Source organism: Hemitrygon akajei, chromosome 11 (assembly GCF_048418815.1).
Source record: "Hemitrygon akajei chromosome 11, sHemAka1.3, whole genome shotgun sequence".
In the NCBI taxonomy this organism is placed as follows: domain Eukaryota; kingdom Metazoa; phylum Chordata; class Chondrichthyes; order Myliobatiformes; family Dasyatidae; genus Hemitrygon; species Hemitrygon akajei.
This window is the reverse complement of record NC_133134.1, coordinates 101,253,915-101,268,159: the sequence shown is the minus strand read 5'-3', so window position 1 is coordinate 101,268,159 and position 14,245 is coordinate 101,253,915. Positions and strand designations below refer to the sequence as shown.

The following is a 14,245-nucleotide window of genomic DNA, read 5'->3' as shown; positions in this document are numbered from 1 at the left end:
CTCCCAGTATCCACACCAATTGTCTTAAGTCTTTTGTTTCAACATTACCATTCTAAACTATTAACTCTTCTTGCCCAGTCCTGGAATAGTTTAAACTGCCCAGTTTAACCTCACTCCCAGCACAGCAAAAGCTTATCATTCATTATATGCAGAGGCAATCTCTACACACAGTCCCAGCTGCAGTCAAAGACTTCTCTTGGATTCAAGGCAAACAATGAACTTTCCTAATGATTCACTGCCCCACACACATTTGTTTTGTCAGCTCACTGTATTATCCCTCCCTTTGCATTTGGAACATAGCAAATTTGGGCCTCATCTCTAAAGGAAAATATGCAAACACTGGAGAGAGCAGAAGTTCACAAAAATGATCCTCAGGAATGAAGGGTGTTTGACATCTCTGGGCCTGTACTCAATGGAGTTCAAAAAGATGAGGGAAATTTTACTGTATGGCCTGGATAGCATGGCAGTGGATAGGAAGTGGAAGTGCGGGAGGCCAAGACCAGAAGTCACAGCCTTAGAATAGAATGATGTCCCTTTAAGAACAGAAGGTTGGATTTTTCAGCCAACGATAGTGAATCTGGAATTTGTCATGGAGAACTGTGAAAGTCACTGGGTATATTTAGGGAAGAAACTGACAAGGAGAAGACAGGAGAATGGGACAATTGAATGGCAGACCAGACCCAATGTATCAAAAGGTCGAATTCTGCTATATTTTATGGATAACGGGCTCCAAGGGTCGGAGACAACTCCAGCCCCAACAGAATATGTAATTGCTCAGCCGAAACTTAACAGAAGCGCAGATGAGTCAGGAGTGTGGCAGCTCGTCACAAGCTGCTCCCTGCCAGTCTGTTAACTACTATTATAATGGTTATTTACGAGATCCGTCCAACTCCAGTTCAAACCTGCTGTCACCCAGTCGATAGGTTGCACAATGACTGCAACTCAGCCTTGGATCTTTGGCAAAGCTTCATTTTATTACTTCCAAACTTAACATTTTCAAAATAGCATTCTCAAGTATAAACATTTACAAAATTCACAATTACCCAACTAAGGCATCAAGCAAAGGCACCAAATTCAAATTCTCCGCTAGTTGGGGGCAGAGGCTTGAAATGACACAGTGAATCTGGTGTACAAGACGAGAGGCAAAGCTAGATGTCTGAGTCCATGTGGTGACCACTGGGGTCAGCAATGGGAGCAGATGGTCAGTTGGCCACAGGTCACTCCCCAGTGCATTGGCAGCAACAGCAGCCTACCAGACACTTACAAGACAGTACACACTCTGGCAGACAGCAGTGTAGGAGACACATACATTCCCAAGAGAGGATGAGGCAGAATAGGTAAATCCTAACTAAGCTTGCTGGGTAGTTCTCCAACCAATAGTGATGCCTTTCATCACAGCAAAATGACAGAAAAGGTTTACAGTGCCAGCTCTGGCCTTCCCTCACAGACACGGTATGAATCCAACCGTACAGCCACACCACAACCCCCACCCCCCAATCAGCTCGTGGCCAGTTGCCGGTAGAGCTTGATGGTTGTTAACTGCACTTCAGGGTCACCGCTCTTCAGATCTAGAGCCTGCAGGAAATAGTCCAGAGCTGCCTTAAACTCCCCACACTCAATCTGCTCTTTGCCACATCTCACCAGACGCTCGTATTCCTCCAGCGTGGGATCTGATATGTGGCCAATACTGGGAGACCCTGTACCCGGGTCAGAGGGATTTCGCCCCAAGCTCTCCCATTGTCCCTTTGCAGGCTCTAGTCTGCTGTCCTCACTGGGAATCCCTGTACCAGGGTCAGTGGGCTCTGGTCTATCGTCCTCACAGACAGCCCCTGTACCCAGCTCAGTGTGCTCTGGCAAACTCTTCCATTTTTCCACTGTGGGCTCTGGTCTGTCCCTCACTTCTTTATCAACAGGACCTGGGTCGATGGGCCCTTTCTCCAGGCTCCTGCACTCCCCCAGTGGGAGTTCTGCCAATGACATTCCTTCCCTGGAAGTTTCAGTGCACAGACGAGTCAGTTCCAGCATCAGGCTCTCCAGAGAGGGGCGCACGGAACCCGTGCCTTCCCCAGGAGAGGGCTCAGCAAACTGACGCAGCAGGCTGTCACATTCGTCAAGTGTGAGAGGCAGGGAACCCCTGTCATCCCCTGGACTCCTGGCAGTCAACCCCGTCAGCTCCTGAATCACACTCTCCAGATCTGCTAGGCTCCCGTGTCCGCAGGACCGCTCCCTGCCCAGGTCAGGGGAAGGCTGCCCCACAACTGCCTGGGCAAAAGGTTCCATCTGCTCATTGGAACCGAGCTCAGGGTTGAAGGTCTCGCTCTCCTCCTCCTCACTGCCTGTAGTTGATGCCTGGGGCTCCTGTTCTCCCAGATCACTGCCACTGCCCACCAGCTCCTGGTCCCGTTCACCTCCTGACTGCTCGGCACTGTCCTCACCCTCCTCCTCCTCCTCAGAAGAGTCTTCCATTTCATCAAGGACAGAGCGGACTAGTGACCGCCGGGAGAGAGAGCAGACACTGGTATCATGCAGAGCGAGTGGGGGCAGGTTTAAACCCTTGGGCGTGGAAGCAGCAGGCAGGTCAAATGTTTCTAGCGGCCGGCCGACCACACAGAGTCCTGGCGAATCATCAGCTGGCTCCTCATCATCACTGTCAATCACTCTGACCCTGCCCTTCCCCCTGCTGAAGACAATGGGTGGGGACTCCTCGTTCGGATTGTCCAACCCGCCGTTCAGTGAGGGGCTTTGTGCTCCCACTGGTTCGGCAGCCCAGCTGGCTTCCAACACAGAACAGGCCTCCGGCTGGCAGGCCGCTCCGCTGCTTTTCTCCACCGTGTCCTCCAGTACCAGCTGGAAGCCAGAGTGAAGCAGCGATTGCGAGATGTTCAGCTCCGGGAAGGCCTCGCATTGGCTGTCGGTGGGGTCCGGGATCACCTTGCCCCTCTCACCGAGGCTGGGGTCCCAAAATACAGAAACAGCACCGCCCTGTTCCTCAGTGCCAGTGCCACAAGGTGATGGGACATTGGGCACGAACACGATGCTGTTATCCTCTCCGGAGTCCACTGGCAGTCTGGCCAGTCTGCAGCTCAGGTCAGACACCGGGTCCTCCGTCTCCCCGTCAGTCGGCAGATGCACCAGGTCTATGGGGGGTGGCATCTCTCTGAAATCCAACTCCGGGCCCTTTCGTCCTTCTCCACCTGCAGGGTAAAAAGACAGGCCCAGCATGAATGCCTGAGAAAAGACAAGCTGCTGTCAAACTGCCTCAGCAGGGAGCACAGTTGCTGGAGAAAGTCTGAGTTACAGGCACAAGAATGGCCAACTGGTTTGGTTGTCTTCATGAATGTGGCTAACTTCCCAGCACTTCCAAAAACCAAGAGCTCGAGATGGGATTCAAGGAAATATTTAATCTATTTATATAGATTAGAGATTCAGCCGATGGAAATATTGAGCAATGCACACAAAATGGTCAGGCAGCATCTACAGAAGGAATAAACAGTGGATGTTTCAGACTGAGACCCTTCGTCAGGACAGAAAATGAAGTGGACAGAAGCCAGAATAAATTGGGGGGGGGTGGGGGGGAGAATGGGGAAGAGTACAAGCTGTCAGGTGACAAGCAAGACCAGGTGAGGGGAAGGTAGTGGGTGCAGGAGAGGCATGAAGAAAACTGGGAAGTGATAGGTGGAAGAGGTAAAGGGCTGAAGGACAGTAGACCATGGAAGGAGGTGGGGCACCAAAGCAAGGTGAGGGGAAGAGAAGGGATAAGAATTAACAAATTCTTGAGAGCCTGATAACCTCCACCTTGGAGTACAAAGAGCTAGTGTTAAAGACTAGAGAACAAGGGAGGGAAATTAATTCAAAAAGAAACAGTTTTTATTCTGATGCCTGAGGTTGTTGATTGGAGTACTGCGCAGACGCAACAGAAGCCTTCCCGTGTAGGTCTGGCCTTTACAAACCCAGTCTCTGTTAAAGAGGTATGCCTAGTGGAGTGCTCAGGGTAGTCAGGCTTTGGCTCAACAGGGCTCAACGAGAACAGCTGGAGGCAACTTCATTCCTTATTTAAACCCTGAGAGAATAGGGGTTAATGGGCAGTAGCCAGTATTGCTCTGGAAACCAGATGTGGGATTTACAGAAGACTTCCAGCTACCCCAATGGCCACATCTACGGCAGGTGCATTGAGATGCAGCTCCTTAGAGACCATGTTAGGGAACTAGAGCTCAATGACCTTCAGCTTGTTAAGGAAAGTGAAGCAGTGATAGACAGGAGCTACAGGGAAGTAGGCAGCCAAAGGCTAAAGACAGAGGGTGACAGTCAGGAGAGGGGAGGAAAATGTCAGATAGTGGCCACTCCCCTCAACAATCTGTACTGTTTAGGGGGAAGCAACAGCAGCCATCCTTCTGGCACTGAGTCTGGCCAAGTGCCTCAGAAGGGTGGAGAACTAAAGAGGATGGCAGCAGTAAATGGGACTATAGTCCAAGGGACAAATAAGCAACTCTGTAGATGCAAAAAGGAAACACAGATGGCAGTTTGCCTTCGGGTGAAGGGTCCATGAAGTTTCTGGACGCATACTCATTATACTGAAAAGGGAAAGGGAGCAGCCTGAAGTCGTGTTACATATTGGTACCAACAACACAGGTAGAAAAAGGGAGGAAGTCCTGAAAACGGAATTCGGAGTAAGGAAGCTGAGAAACAGGACCTCAAGGGTAGTAATCTGGGGATTGCTGCCTGTGCCACACAGTGAGGATAGGAATAGAATCAGGTGGCAGATAAACGTGTGGCTGAAGAATTGGAGCAGGGGGCAGGGATTCAGATTTCTGGATAATTGGGACCTCTTCTGATGCAGTTGGAACGTATACAAAAGGAACAGGTTGCACTTGAATCCGAGAGAGAGAGCATTCTTGAAGGCAGATTTACGAGAGCTGTTGGGAGTGGTTTTAAATGAATATAGCAGGGGGGATGAGAACCAGCATGCTAGAACTGAGGATGAACCAACAGGCTTACAAGTAAATGATGGGTGTAACATGAATGTATGGGAAGACAAGCCAAATGCAGATAGAGCAAAGAATTAAACTGGTAGCACAGGCAAAATTCAAAAGGGCAAAGAATGCAGGATTGGGAAGTTGCTGTATTTAAATATGCTAAGCATTCAGAATAAGGTGAACAAACTCATGGCACAATTAGAGATTGTCAGTATGACCTTGTGGGCATCATAAGGAGGCTAGTTGGGAGCTGAACATTGAAGGATATACTTTGTATCCTTTGGCAGTGGTGTGGCTCTGTTGGTAAGAGATGGAATGACATCTTTTGAAAGAAGTCACAGAGGGTCCAAGAATGTTGAATCTTTGTAGGTGGAATTAAGAAACTGCAAGGATAAAAAGCCATTTGGGAATCATATATAGGCCTCCAAAATAATAGCCACGATGTAAGGTTGAGATTGCAAAGAAAGCTGGAAAAGGCATGCAATTTGTAATGGGGGGACTTCAATATGCAAGGGGATTAAAAATCAAGTTGGTGTCAGATCACAAGAAAGAATTTGCTGAATGCCTACGAGATGGCTTTTTAGAGCAGTTGTACTTCAGCCTACTCAGGGAAAGGCATTCTTAGATTGGGTGTTGTGTAATAACCAGATCTCATTAGAGAGCTTAACAGGCAGAGGCAAGGGTAGGTTCCGGTAAGTTTTGTTTTGTTTGTTTAGAGTAGAGAGAATGCCAGGCAGGATGTTGGAATGCTCCTCTTGCAGGATGTGGGAAGACAGGGAGACCTCCGGTGTCCCTGACAACGACACCTGCAGGAAGTGCATCCAGCTGCAGCTCTGAACAAACCGCGTTAGGGAACTGGAGTAGGAGCTGGATGACCTCCGGATCATTCGGGAGAATGAGGAGTTTATAGATAGTAGTTTTAGGGAGGTAGTTACACCAAAGGAGCAGTGCACAGGTAATTGGGTTACCGTCACGCGAGGGAAGGGGAAAGGGCAGGCAGTGCAGGGCTCTCCTGTGGCCATTCCCCTCAAATGGTATACCGATTTGGATATTGTTGGGGGGCGGGGGGGGAATGACTTACTTTGGACAAGCTGGGGCAGCCAGATCTCTGGCACTGAGTCAGTTCTGCACTGCAGAAGGGAGGGTGGAAGGAGAGGAGAGCAGTAGTGATAGGGGATTCGATAGTTAGAGGTACAGACAGGAGGTTCTGTGGTCGTGACAGAGACTCCCAGATGGTTTGTTGCCTCCCGGGTGCCAGGGTCAGGGATGTCTGATCGCATGTACAGCATTCTGAAGTGGGAGAGTGAGAAGCCAGATATCATGGTACACATCGATACCAGTGACATAGGAAGAACAAACGAGGAGGTCCTGAAGAGTGAGTATAGGGAGCTTGGCAGGGAGTTAAAAAACCGGACCAAGGGTGGTAATCTCAAGTTTGCTACCTGTACCATGTGCCAGTGAGGGTAAGAGTGGGATGCTCTGGAGGATGAACATGTGGCTGAGAAACCGGTGTAGGGGGCAATGTTTCATATTTCAGGATCACTGGGACCTCTTCTAGGGCAGGTGGGACCTGTACAAGAGAGACGGGTTGCACCTGAACTACAGGGGGACCAATATCCTTGCAGGGAGGTTTGTTAGTGCTATTGGGGAGGGGTTAAACTAGATTTGCAGGGGGATGTGAACCGGAGTGACAGCAGATAGTGGAGCAGGTGTGAAAAGAAATGTTAAAAGCTCATGCAAAGTCACAAATAGAAGGTTTGTGTGTGGTGGTAATAATTTTCTGAGGTGTGTCTATTTCAATGCGAGGAGTATTTGAGGGAAAGCAGACGAGCTGAGGGTGTGGATTGACACGTGGAATTACGACATTATAGCCATTAGTGAAACTTGGCTACAGGAGGGGCAGGACTGGCAGCTTAATGTTCCAGGGTTCCGATGTTTCAGACATGATAGAGGCAGGAGGATGAAGGGTGGGGGGGGGGGGGGTGGCATTGCTAGTCAGGGAAAATGTTACTGCAGTGCTCAGGCAGGACAGATTAGAGGGCTTGTCTACCAAGGCCATATGGGTGGAGCTGAGAAACAGGGAAGGCATGGCCACATTAATGGGGTTGTATTGTAGACCACCCAATGGTCAGCAAGAATTGGAGGAGCAAATCTGCAGTGAGATAGCAGACAACTGCAGGAAACATTAAGTTGTAATAGTAGGGGATTTAATTTTCCTCATATTAATTGGGACTCCCAAACTGTTAAAGGTCTGGACGAGTTAGTGTTTGTAAAATGCGTCCGGGAAAGTTTTCTAAATCAGTATATAGAGATACCAACTAGAGAGGATGCAATATTAGATCTCCTATTAGGAAACGAGTTAGGGCAGGTGATGGAAGTGTGTGTAGGAGGACACTTTGGTTCAAGCGATCATAACACCATTAGTTTCAACTTGATAAGGGATGAAGATAGATCTGGTTCTCAGGTTGAGGTTCTAAACTGGAAAGGTCAAATTTGAAGAAATGAGAAAGGATCTAAAAAGCGTGAATTCGGACAGGTTGTTCTCTAGCAAGGATGTGATTGGTAAGTGAGCGGCCTTCAAAGGAGAAATTGAGAGTGCAGAGTTTGTATGTTCCTGTCAGGATTAAAGGCAAAGTGAATAAGGCAATAAGGTTGTACAAGGCATCGGTGAGGCTGAATTTGGAGTATTGTGAGCAGTTTTGGTCACAATTACAGGAAGGATATTAATAAGGTTGAAAGAGTGCAGAGAAGGTTTACAAGGATGTTGCTGGGTCTTGAGAAACTGAGTTACAGAGAAAGGTTGAATAGGTTAGGAATTTATTCCCTAGAGCGTAGAAGAATGAGGGGAGATTTGATAGAGGTATATACAATTATGATGGGTATAGATAGAGTGAATGCAAGCAGGCTTTTTCCACTGAGGCCAGGGGAGAAAAAAACCAGAGGGCATGGGTTAAGGGTAAAGGGGGAAAAGTTTAAAGGGAACATGGGGGGGCTTCTTCACACGGAGAGTGGTGGGAGTGTGGAATGAGCTGGCAATTGAAGTGGTAAATGCGTGCTCACTTTTAACATTTATGGAAAAACTCGGACAGGTACATGAATGAGAGGGGTATGGAGGGATATGGTCCAGGTGCAGGTCAGTGGGACTAGGCAGCAAAACGGTTTGCGCAGGCCAAAAGGCCTGTTTCTGTGCTGTTATGGTCTATGGTTCAATAAAGGAAGCCTTTGGAGGCAGTGATCATATGATTGAATTCATACTACAATTTGAGAGGAAGAAGCACAACTCACACATATCAGTATTGCAATTGAATAGAACGAATTACAGAGGCATGAGAGAAGAGCATGCCCAGGTGGACTGGAGGAGGATACTGGCAGGGATGATGACAGCAGAGATGGCTGAAGTTTCTGAGAAGAGTTCACATTGCACAAGATAGACATGTCCCACACAGGAAGAAGTTCTCAAATGGCAGGGATTGGGAACCGTGGCTGACAAAGGAAGTTAAGGACTGCATAAAAGCCAAAGTGTGTACGAAGTAGCAAAAGCGAGCGGGAAGTTGGTTGATTGGGAAGCTTTTAAAATCCAACAAAAGGCAACTAAAAAATCTTTAAGGGAAAAGATGAAACATAAGGGCAGACTAGCCAATAATATAAAGCAGGATACCAAACCCCTTTACAGTTATATGATGAGTTGAAGGGAGGTGACAGTTCATAGTGGAAAATGATGCTGGTGAGGTAGTAGAAAATGGCAGATGAACTTAATGGACACTTTTCATCTGTCTTCACTGTGGAAGACACTAGCAGTGTGCCAGAGGTCCACGAGTGTCAGCAAGCAGGAGTAAGTGCCGCTGCTATTTCAAAGGAAAAGGTGGTAGGCAAACTGAAAGGTCTTAAGGTGGCTAAGTCACCTGGACCAGATGGATTGTATCCAAGTCCTGAGAAAGGTTGCTGAAGAGATATTGGATGCATTGGTCATTATCTTTCAAGAATCACATGATTGCAAACATCATTCGCTCTCGGAAGGGAGGAAGGCAATAGAAAGGAAATTATAGGCCAGTTAGCCTAACCTCAGTGGCTGGGGAAGTGTCGGAGTCCATTAAGGATGAGATTTCAGGGTACTTGGAGACCAATGATAAACTAAGTCAATGTCAACACTGTTTCTGTAAAGGGAAATCTTGCCTGACAAATCAGTTAGAGTTCTTCGAGGAACTAACAAGCAGGGTGGAAGTCATTTACTTGGATTTTCAGAAGGCGTTTGATAAGGTGCCACACACAAGGCTGCTTAACAAGATAAAATCCTATGGCGTTACAGGAAGGATGCTGGCATGGATAGCGGAATGGCTAATTGGCAGGGGGCAGCGAGTGGGGAATAAAAATGGGGCCTTATGTGGTTAGCTACCAGTGACTAATGGTGTTCCTCAGGGGTCAGTATTGAGACCACTACTTTTCACATTGTTTGTCAATGATTTAGATAATGGAATCGATGGCTTTGTGGCAAAGTTTGCGGATAATACGAAGATAGGTGGAGGGGTAGGTTGTGCTGGGGAAGCAATGCAATTGCAGCAGGACACAGACAAATTGGAAGAATGGGCAAAAAGGTGACAAATGGAATACAGTGTTGTGAAATGTATGATAATGCATTTTGGTGAAAGGAACAATAGTGTGAGCTATTATCTAGATGGGCTGAAGTTTCAAACAGAGGTGCAGATGAACGAGAGTCCTGATGCAAGACTTCCAGCTGGTTAATTTACAGGTTGAGTCTGCAGTAAAGGCGGCAAATGTAATGATGGCATTTATTTCAAGGGGAATAGAATATAAAAAGCAAGGAAATAATGCTGAGGCTTTATAAGACACTAATCAGGCCAGATTTGGAGTATTGTCAACCATTCTGGGCCCCATAGATCAGAAAAGATGTGTTGTCATTGGAGAGAATCCAGAGGAGGCTCACGAGGATGATTCCAGGAATGAAGGGGTTAACATACAAGGAGCATTCAGCACTTTTGGGCCTGTACTCACTGGAACTTAGAAGAATGTGGGGGCGGGGGGATCTCATTGAAACATACAAAATGTTGAAAGGACAAGATAAGGTGAATGTGGAGAGGATGCTTCCTATGGTGGGGGTATCCAGAACTAGAGGGCATAGCCACAAAATTGGGGGGCTACGTCTTAGAACAGAGAAAAGGAGGAATTTTTTTTTAAGCCAGAGAGTAGTGAAACTGTGGAATGCTCTGCCACAGATGGCAGTGGAGGCTAAATCCATGGGTATATTTAAGTCTGAAGCTGAACATTTTGTGATCAGTCAGGGCATCAAAAGATATGGTGAGAAGGCATGCGTATGGAGTTGAGTGAGATCTGGGATCAGCCATGATGAATAGTGAAACAGACTCAATGGGCTGAATGGCCTAATTCTCCTCTTATGTCTTATGGTCTCGGAGCAAATATGCATGGGATTAGTGTAGATGGGTAATAAGGGTCAGCATCTACAAGGTGGGCCAAAGGGCCTTTTTCTGTGCTGTACAGTACAGGATACTCTATTTGCTACTGAGTGCACAAAATCTCCAGATTGACTCCTGGGAAGGTAGGACTGTGGGCAGCCTGCATTAGAGTTCAGAATGAAAGGGGCTTTCACTGAACCATCTAAGCTGTCGGGGCTTGACAGGATGCATACTCACCCTGGGTTGTAGGGGACAGATTCAGGTAGGTCATTCAGGGTTGAGGAAATCTTTCTTCACACAGACCCACCGGAGAACCATGGATGCTTGATCGTCAGGTTCATTCAGACTGACAAAGGGTACGGCCCATCTCCCTGCGACATGGTGCCATTGTCATCAGACAACATGGTGCCGTTGTCACCCTCCCATCCTACTCAAACCCAATGGCAGCTCCGTTAACTTACAGCCCAGGTTAGACACCTCACCCTCCAACTCTCTGTCACTCGGCAGTTGTGTCAAGTCTTTGGGAGGCGGGGTTGCTCCGGAATCGGGTTCTGGGATCAGCCTTTCTTCGGTATCTGAGGGTAGAAAAGTACCACCAGCATGAGTGTCTGAGAAGACAGACCACGGTCAAACCATCTCTGTAGAATCCTGTAATTTACAAGGGACAGGATCACCCAAGCAATCTTAGGCTGTCTTTGTGGATAGGTTACGTCTCCAACACCTAGTAAAATGAGGAACAGGATCAGAGGAAATTACTATATATTGAAAACATGCTAAATAATGGGGAATGAAGGCTTATTAATCACTAGTGCTTTAATGATTGCTTCATGTCCTACCCCAGATAGAGGCAGGCAGTTGAAGGTTACATTGCAAGAGGGAAAGTGGACTCTTACCTCAAACTCCTCATTCTGTAGGGTCTTGTAACACTTCAAGTGAGGGGTTCTCCACCCTCCCTGCCCCCTAGCATCAGTGTCACAGGACAATTGAACACTAGGGTGAACCAACCTTCCACCCTGCCCCCAAGACCACCAGCAGTTAACTTATAGCTGAGGTTAAAACACTTGCCCTTTGTCTCTGTGTCGCTTGGCAGCTGTGTCAAGTCTATGAAAGGTGTCTCTCCAGAATCAGGTTCTAGGACCAGTCTTCCTATTCCTCCACCTTTACCTGCAGGGAGAAGAGAAGATAGCTGGCATGAGATACAACTACCTCACTAGCTGGCACACTGACCAGTTCCCAGAGGCCCAAGGGGAATGACAGGGAGGCTGTCCATTGTGTGGATTTAGGGGGATATGGGCCAAACACAGGCAAAAGGCACTGGCTCAATTAGGGAACATGGTCAGCATGGATGTCTGGCTGAAGAGCATAGCTCGGGGGACGTCACGTGATGACATAGGATCGAGACGTGGAAATCCAGCTCTCCTGTAAAAACCAATGAAATAAAGTTTAAGTGAAGAAGAGTTAATAAATACCTTCTAGAAACTACTTATAAACAATTCAGGACTATCTTTAGACATGACTTCTAAACAAAAATAGAAGAGAATTACTACGTTGAAGACAGCGCAAGTTGGCGGGGAAAGAGGCCCGGCCGTTTTGGCGGAGCCTCGTACTCAAATTGGATCTCTTCCCGGCTAAGTACATGTCGCCTCCGATGGTGCAGGGCAGGAGGCTGCGGCAATATCAACGGTCTCTAAGAATAAACAGCGGGAGCTGCACATGCGTGAAGAAACGAGTATGCACAAACAGGTGCAAACAAAACTACAAGTTCCAACTGTGACTGGAAGTGAAAATGAAAGTGAATCGGAAGTAGAATCAGACTCTCTGGAAAACACAGATGAAGAAATAGATGAAGAACAAGAACAGGAGGAAATTAAAGGTGGAAAACTTTCTGGAGACATAAGAAAAGCCCTGATACAAATAATGCATGAATTAAAAGTAATAAAAACAGATAGTAGAAATGTGAAGATTACGCTTGATAAGGTGGTGGAAAAACAAAAGAAAATGGACAAGAAAGTTAAAAAGTTGGAAGAAAAAATGGGAGACAACACTGAAAGAATGGACAAGATGGAAGATAATATCCTTGCCTGGACATCAGAAAGAAAACGGTTGTTGGAAAAAGTAGATGTGCTCGAAAATTTCAGCAGACGAAACAATATTAAGATTGTTGATCTTAAAGAAGGTATAGAGGGAGAAGATTCAATAAAATTCTTTCAAAAATGGATTCCTGAAATCTTGGAAATGGAAGAGGGAAGTCAATTAATTGAAATCGAGAGGGCTCATAGAGCTTTAAGACCAAAGCCCCAATAAGATCAAAATCCACGATCAATCTTGATAAAATGTTTAAGATATCAAGATAAAGAAAAGATCTTGAAAACAGCTGCTCAAGGTGCCAGAAAGAGAAATGGGCCATTGATGATAGAAGGGAAAAGAGTTCTTTTTTATCCTGATATAAGTTACGAACTGTTGAAGAGGCGGAAGGAATTTAATTCAGTGAAAAAAATCTTATGGGAAAAGGGTTTATAAATTTATATTGAGCTACCCAGCAACACTGATAATTTTTTTGGATGACGAAGAAGGAAGATTTTTTAACTGATCATCAGAAAGCGGAGGAGTTTGTACAAGAACTTCCTAATATTCGCGAGATGCGGTAAAGAATTATGGAAATGAAATGGATTAAAGATGAAGACTGAGATAGGGATCGGATTTGATGGACATTTATGAATAGAATATACAAGAAGAATATACTTTAAGTATATGATAGAAGGGAACAAGATAAAAAATAATTGAGGAATATTAATTGAGAGTAGAGATATTAATTTTTTCTTCTTCACTTATATACATCTTTTTTTGTTACAGGGGAGCTGGAGGAGCTTCTGATTGATTGCTGCAGGATTCAAGTGTGTAATCATGGCGATTGCCATGACCCATAAAACGGAGGGGGGTAATGTTGTGTTTCTATTCATTCACAACATTAGTGGGGGGGTATTTTGTTACTTTTTTCTTTACTATCTATCTTTCTTCTATTTTTCTTTTTTTGCCTGGATGATTGGGGGGAGACACATAGCAACATGAAGAATTTTAAAGAGATTCACAAGGTATTATGAATGACTAATTTACTCAGTTTTTTTAAGTTTTGAAGTTAATGGGCTTAATGGACCTGTGAAAAGAAAAAGAGTTTTAACATATATTAGGAAAATGAAAGGAGATATAGCTTTTTTGCAAGAAACACATTTAACAGAGACAGAACATCAGAAATTAAAGAGAGATTGGGTTGGAAGTGTTATTGCAGCTTCATTTAATTCAAAGTCGAGGAGAGTTGCAATTTTGGTTAATAAAACATTACCAATTAAAATACAAAATGTACTAATTGATTCTGCAGGGAGATATGTGATTATACATTGTCAAATCTTTTCAGAATTATGGACTCTTATGAACAGTTATGCACCAAATGAAAATGATGCAAAATTCATACAAGAATTTTTTTGAATTTGGCCGACGCACATGATAAAATATTAATAGGTGGAGATTTTAACTTTTGTTTAGACCCAGTTCTAGATAGGTCAACTAAGGCTGTTACAAAATCAAAAGTAATAAAGCTAACTTTATCATTGATGAAAGACTTAAATTTGATTGATATATGGAGAAGAATTAATCCAAGAGATTATTCATTTTATTCAAATAGACAAAACTTATTCAAGGATTGATTTTTTCCTATTATCAATGAATATTCAGGATAGAGTGAAAAGTGTGGAATATAAAGCGAGAATACTTTCAGATCATTCCCCCTTGATAATGACAATGATAATGATGGATAAGGAGGAATTGATTTACAGATGGAGATTTAAT

The 14,245-nt window shown here is 45.4% G+C and overlaps 1 protein-coding gene across 2 annotated transcripts in view; it reads right to left on the bottom strand.

Moving 5' to 3' along the window:
• Positions 1-953: 953 nt before the first annotated feature.
• Positions 954-14,245, bottom strand: part of ercc6l (excision repair cross-complementation group 6-like) — a 37,550-nt gene continuing 24,258 nt past the window's right edge. The window contains exons 4-6 of one of the 2 annotated variants that reach the window (XM_073061427.1): positions 11,468-11,566; positions 10,864-10,977; positions 954-3,194 (exon numbers count right to left, since the gene is read on the bottom strand). In XM_073061427.1, the coding sequence (XP_072917528.1) occupies positions 1,498-3,194; positions 10,864-10,977; positions 11,468-11,566 (1,910 nt within the window). In that variant the 3' untranslated portion in view covers positions 954-1,497. The remainder of the gene's footprint in view (positions 3,195-10,863; positions 10,978-11,467; positions 11,567-14,245) is intronic. The other variant, XM_073061428.1, reaches the window with a different exon arrangement.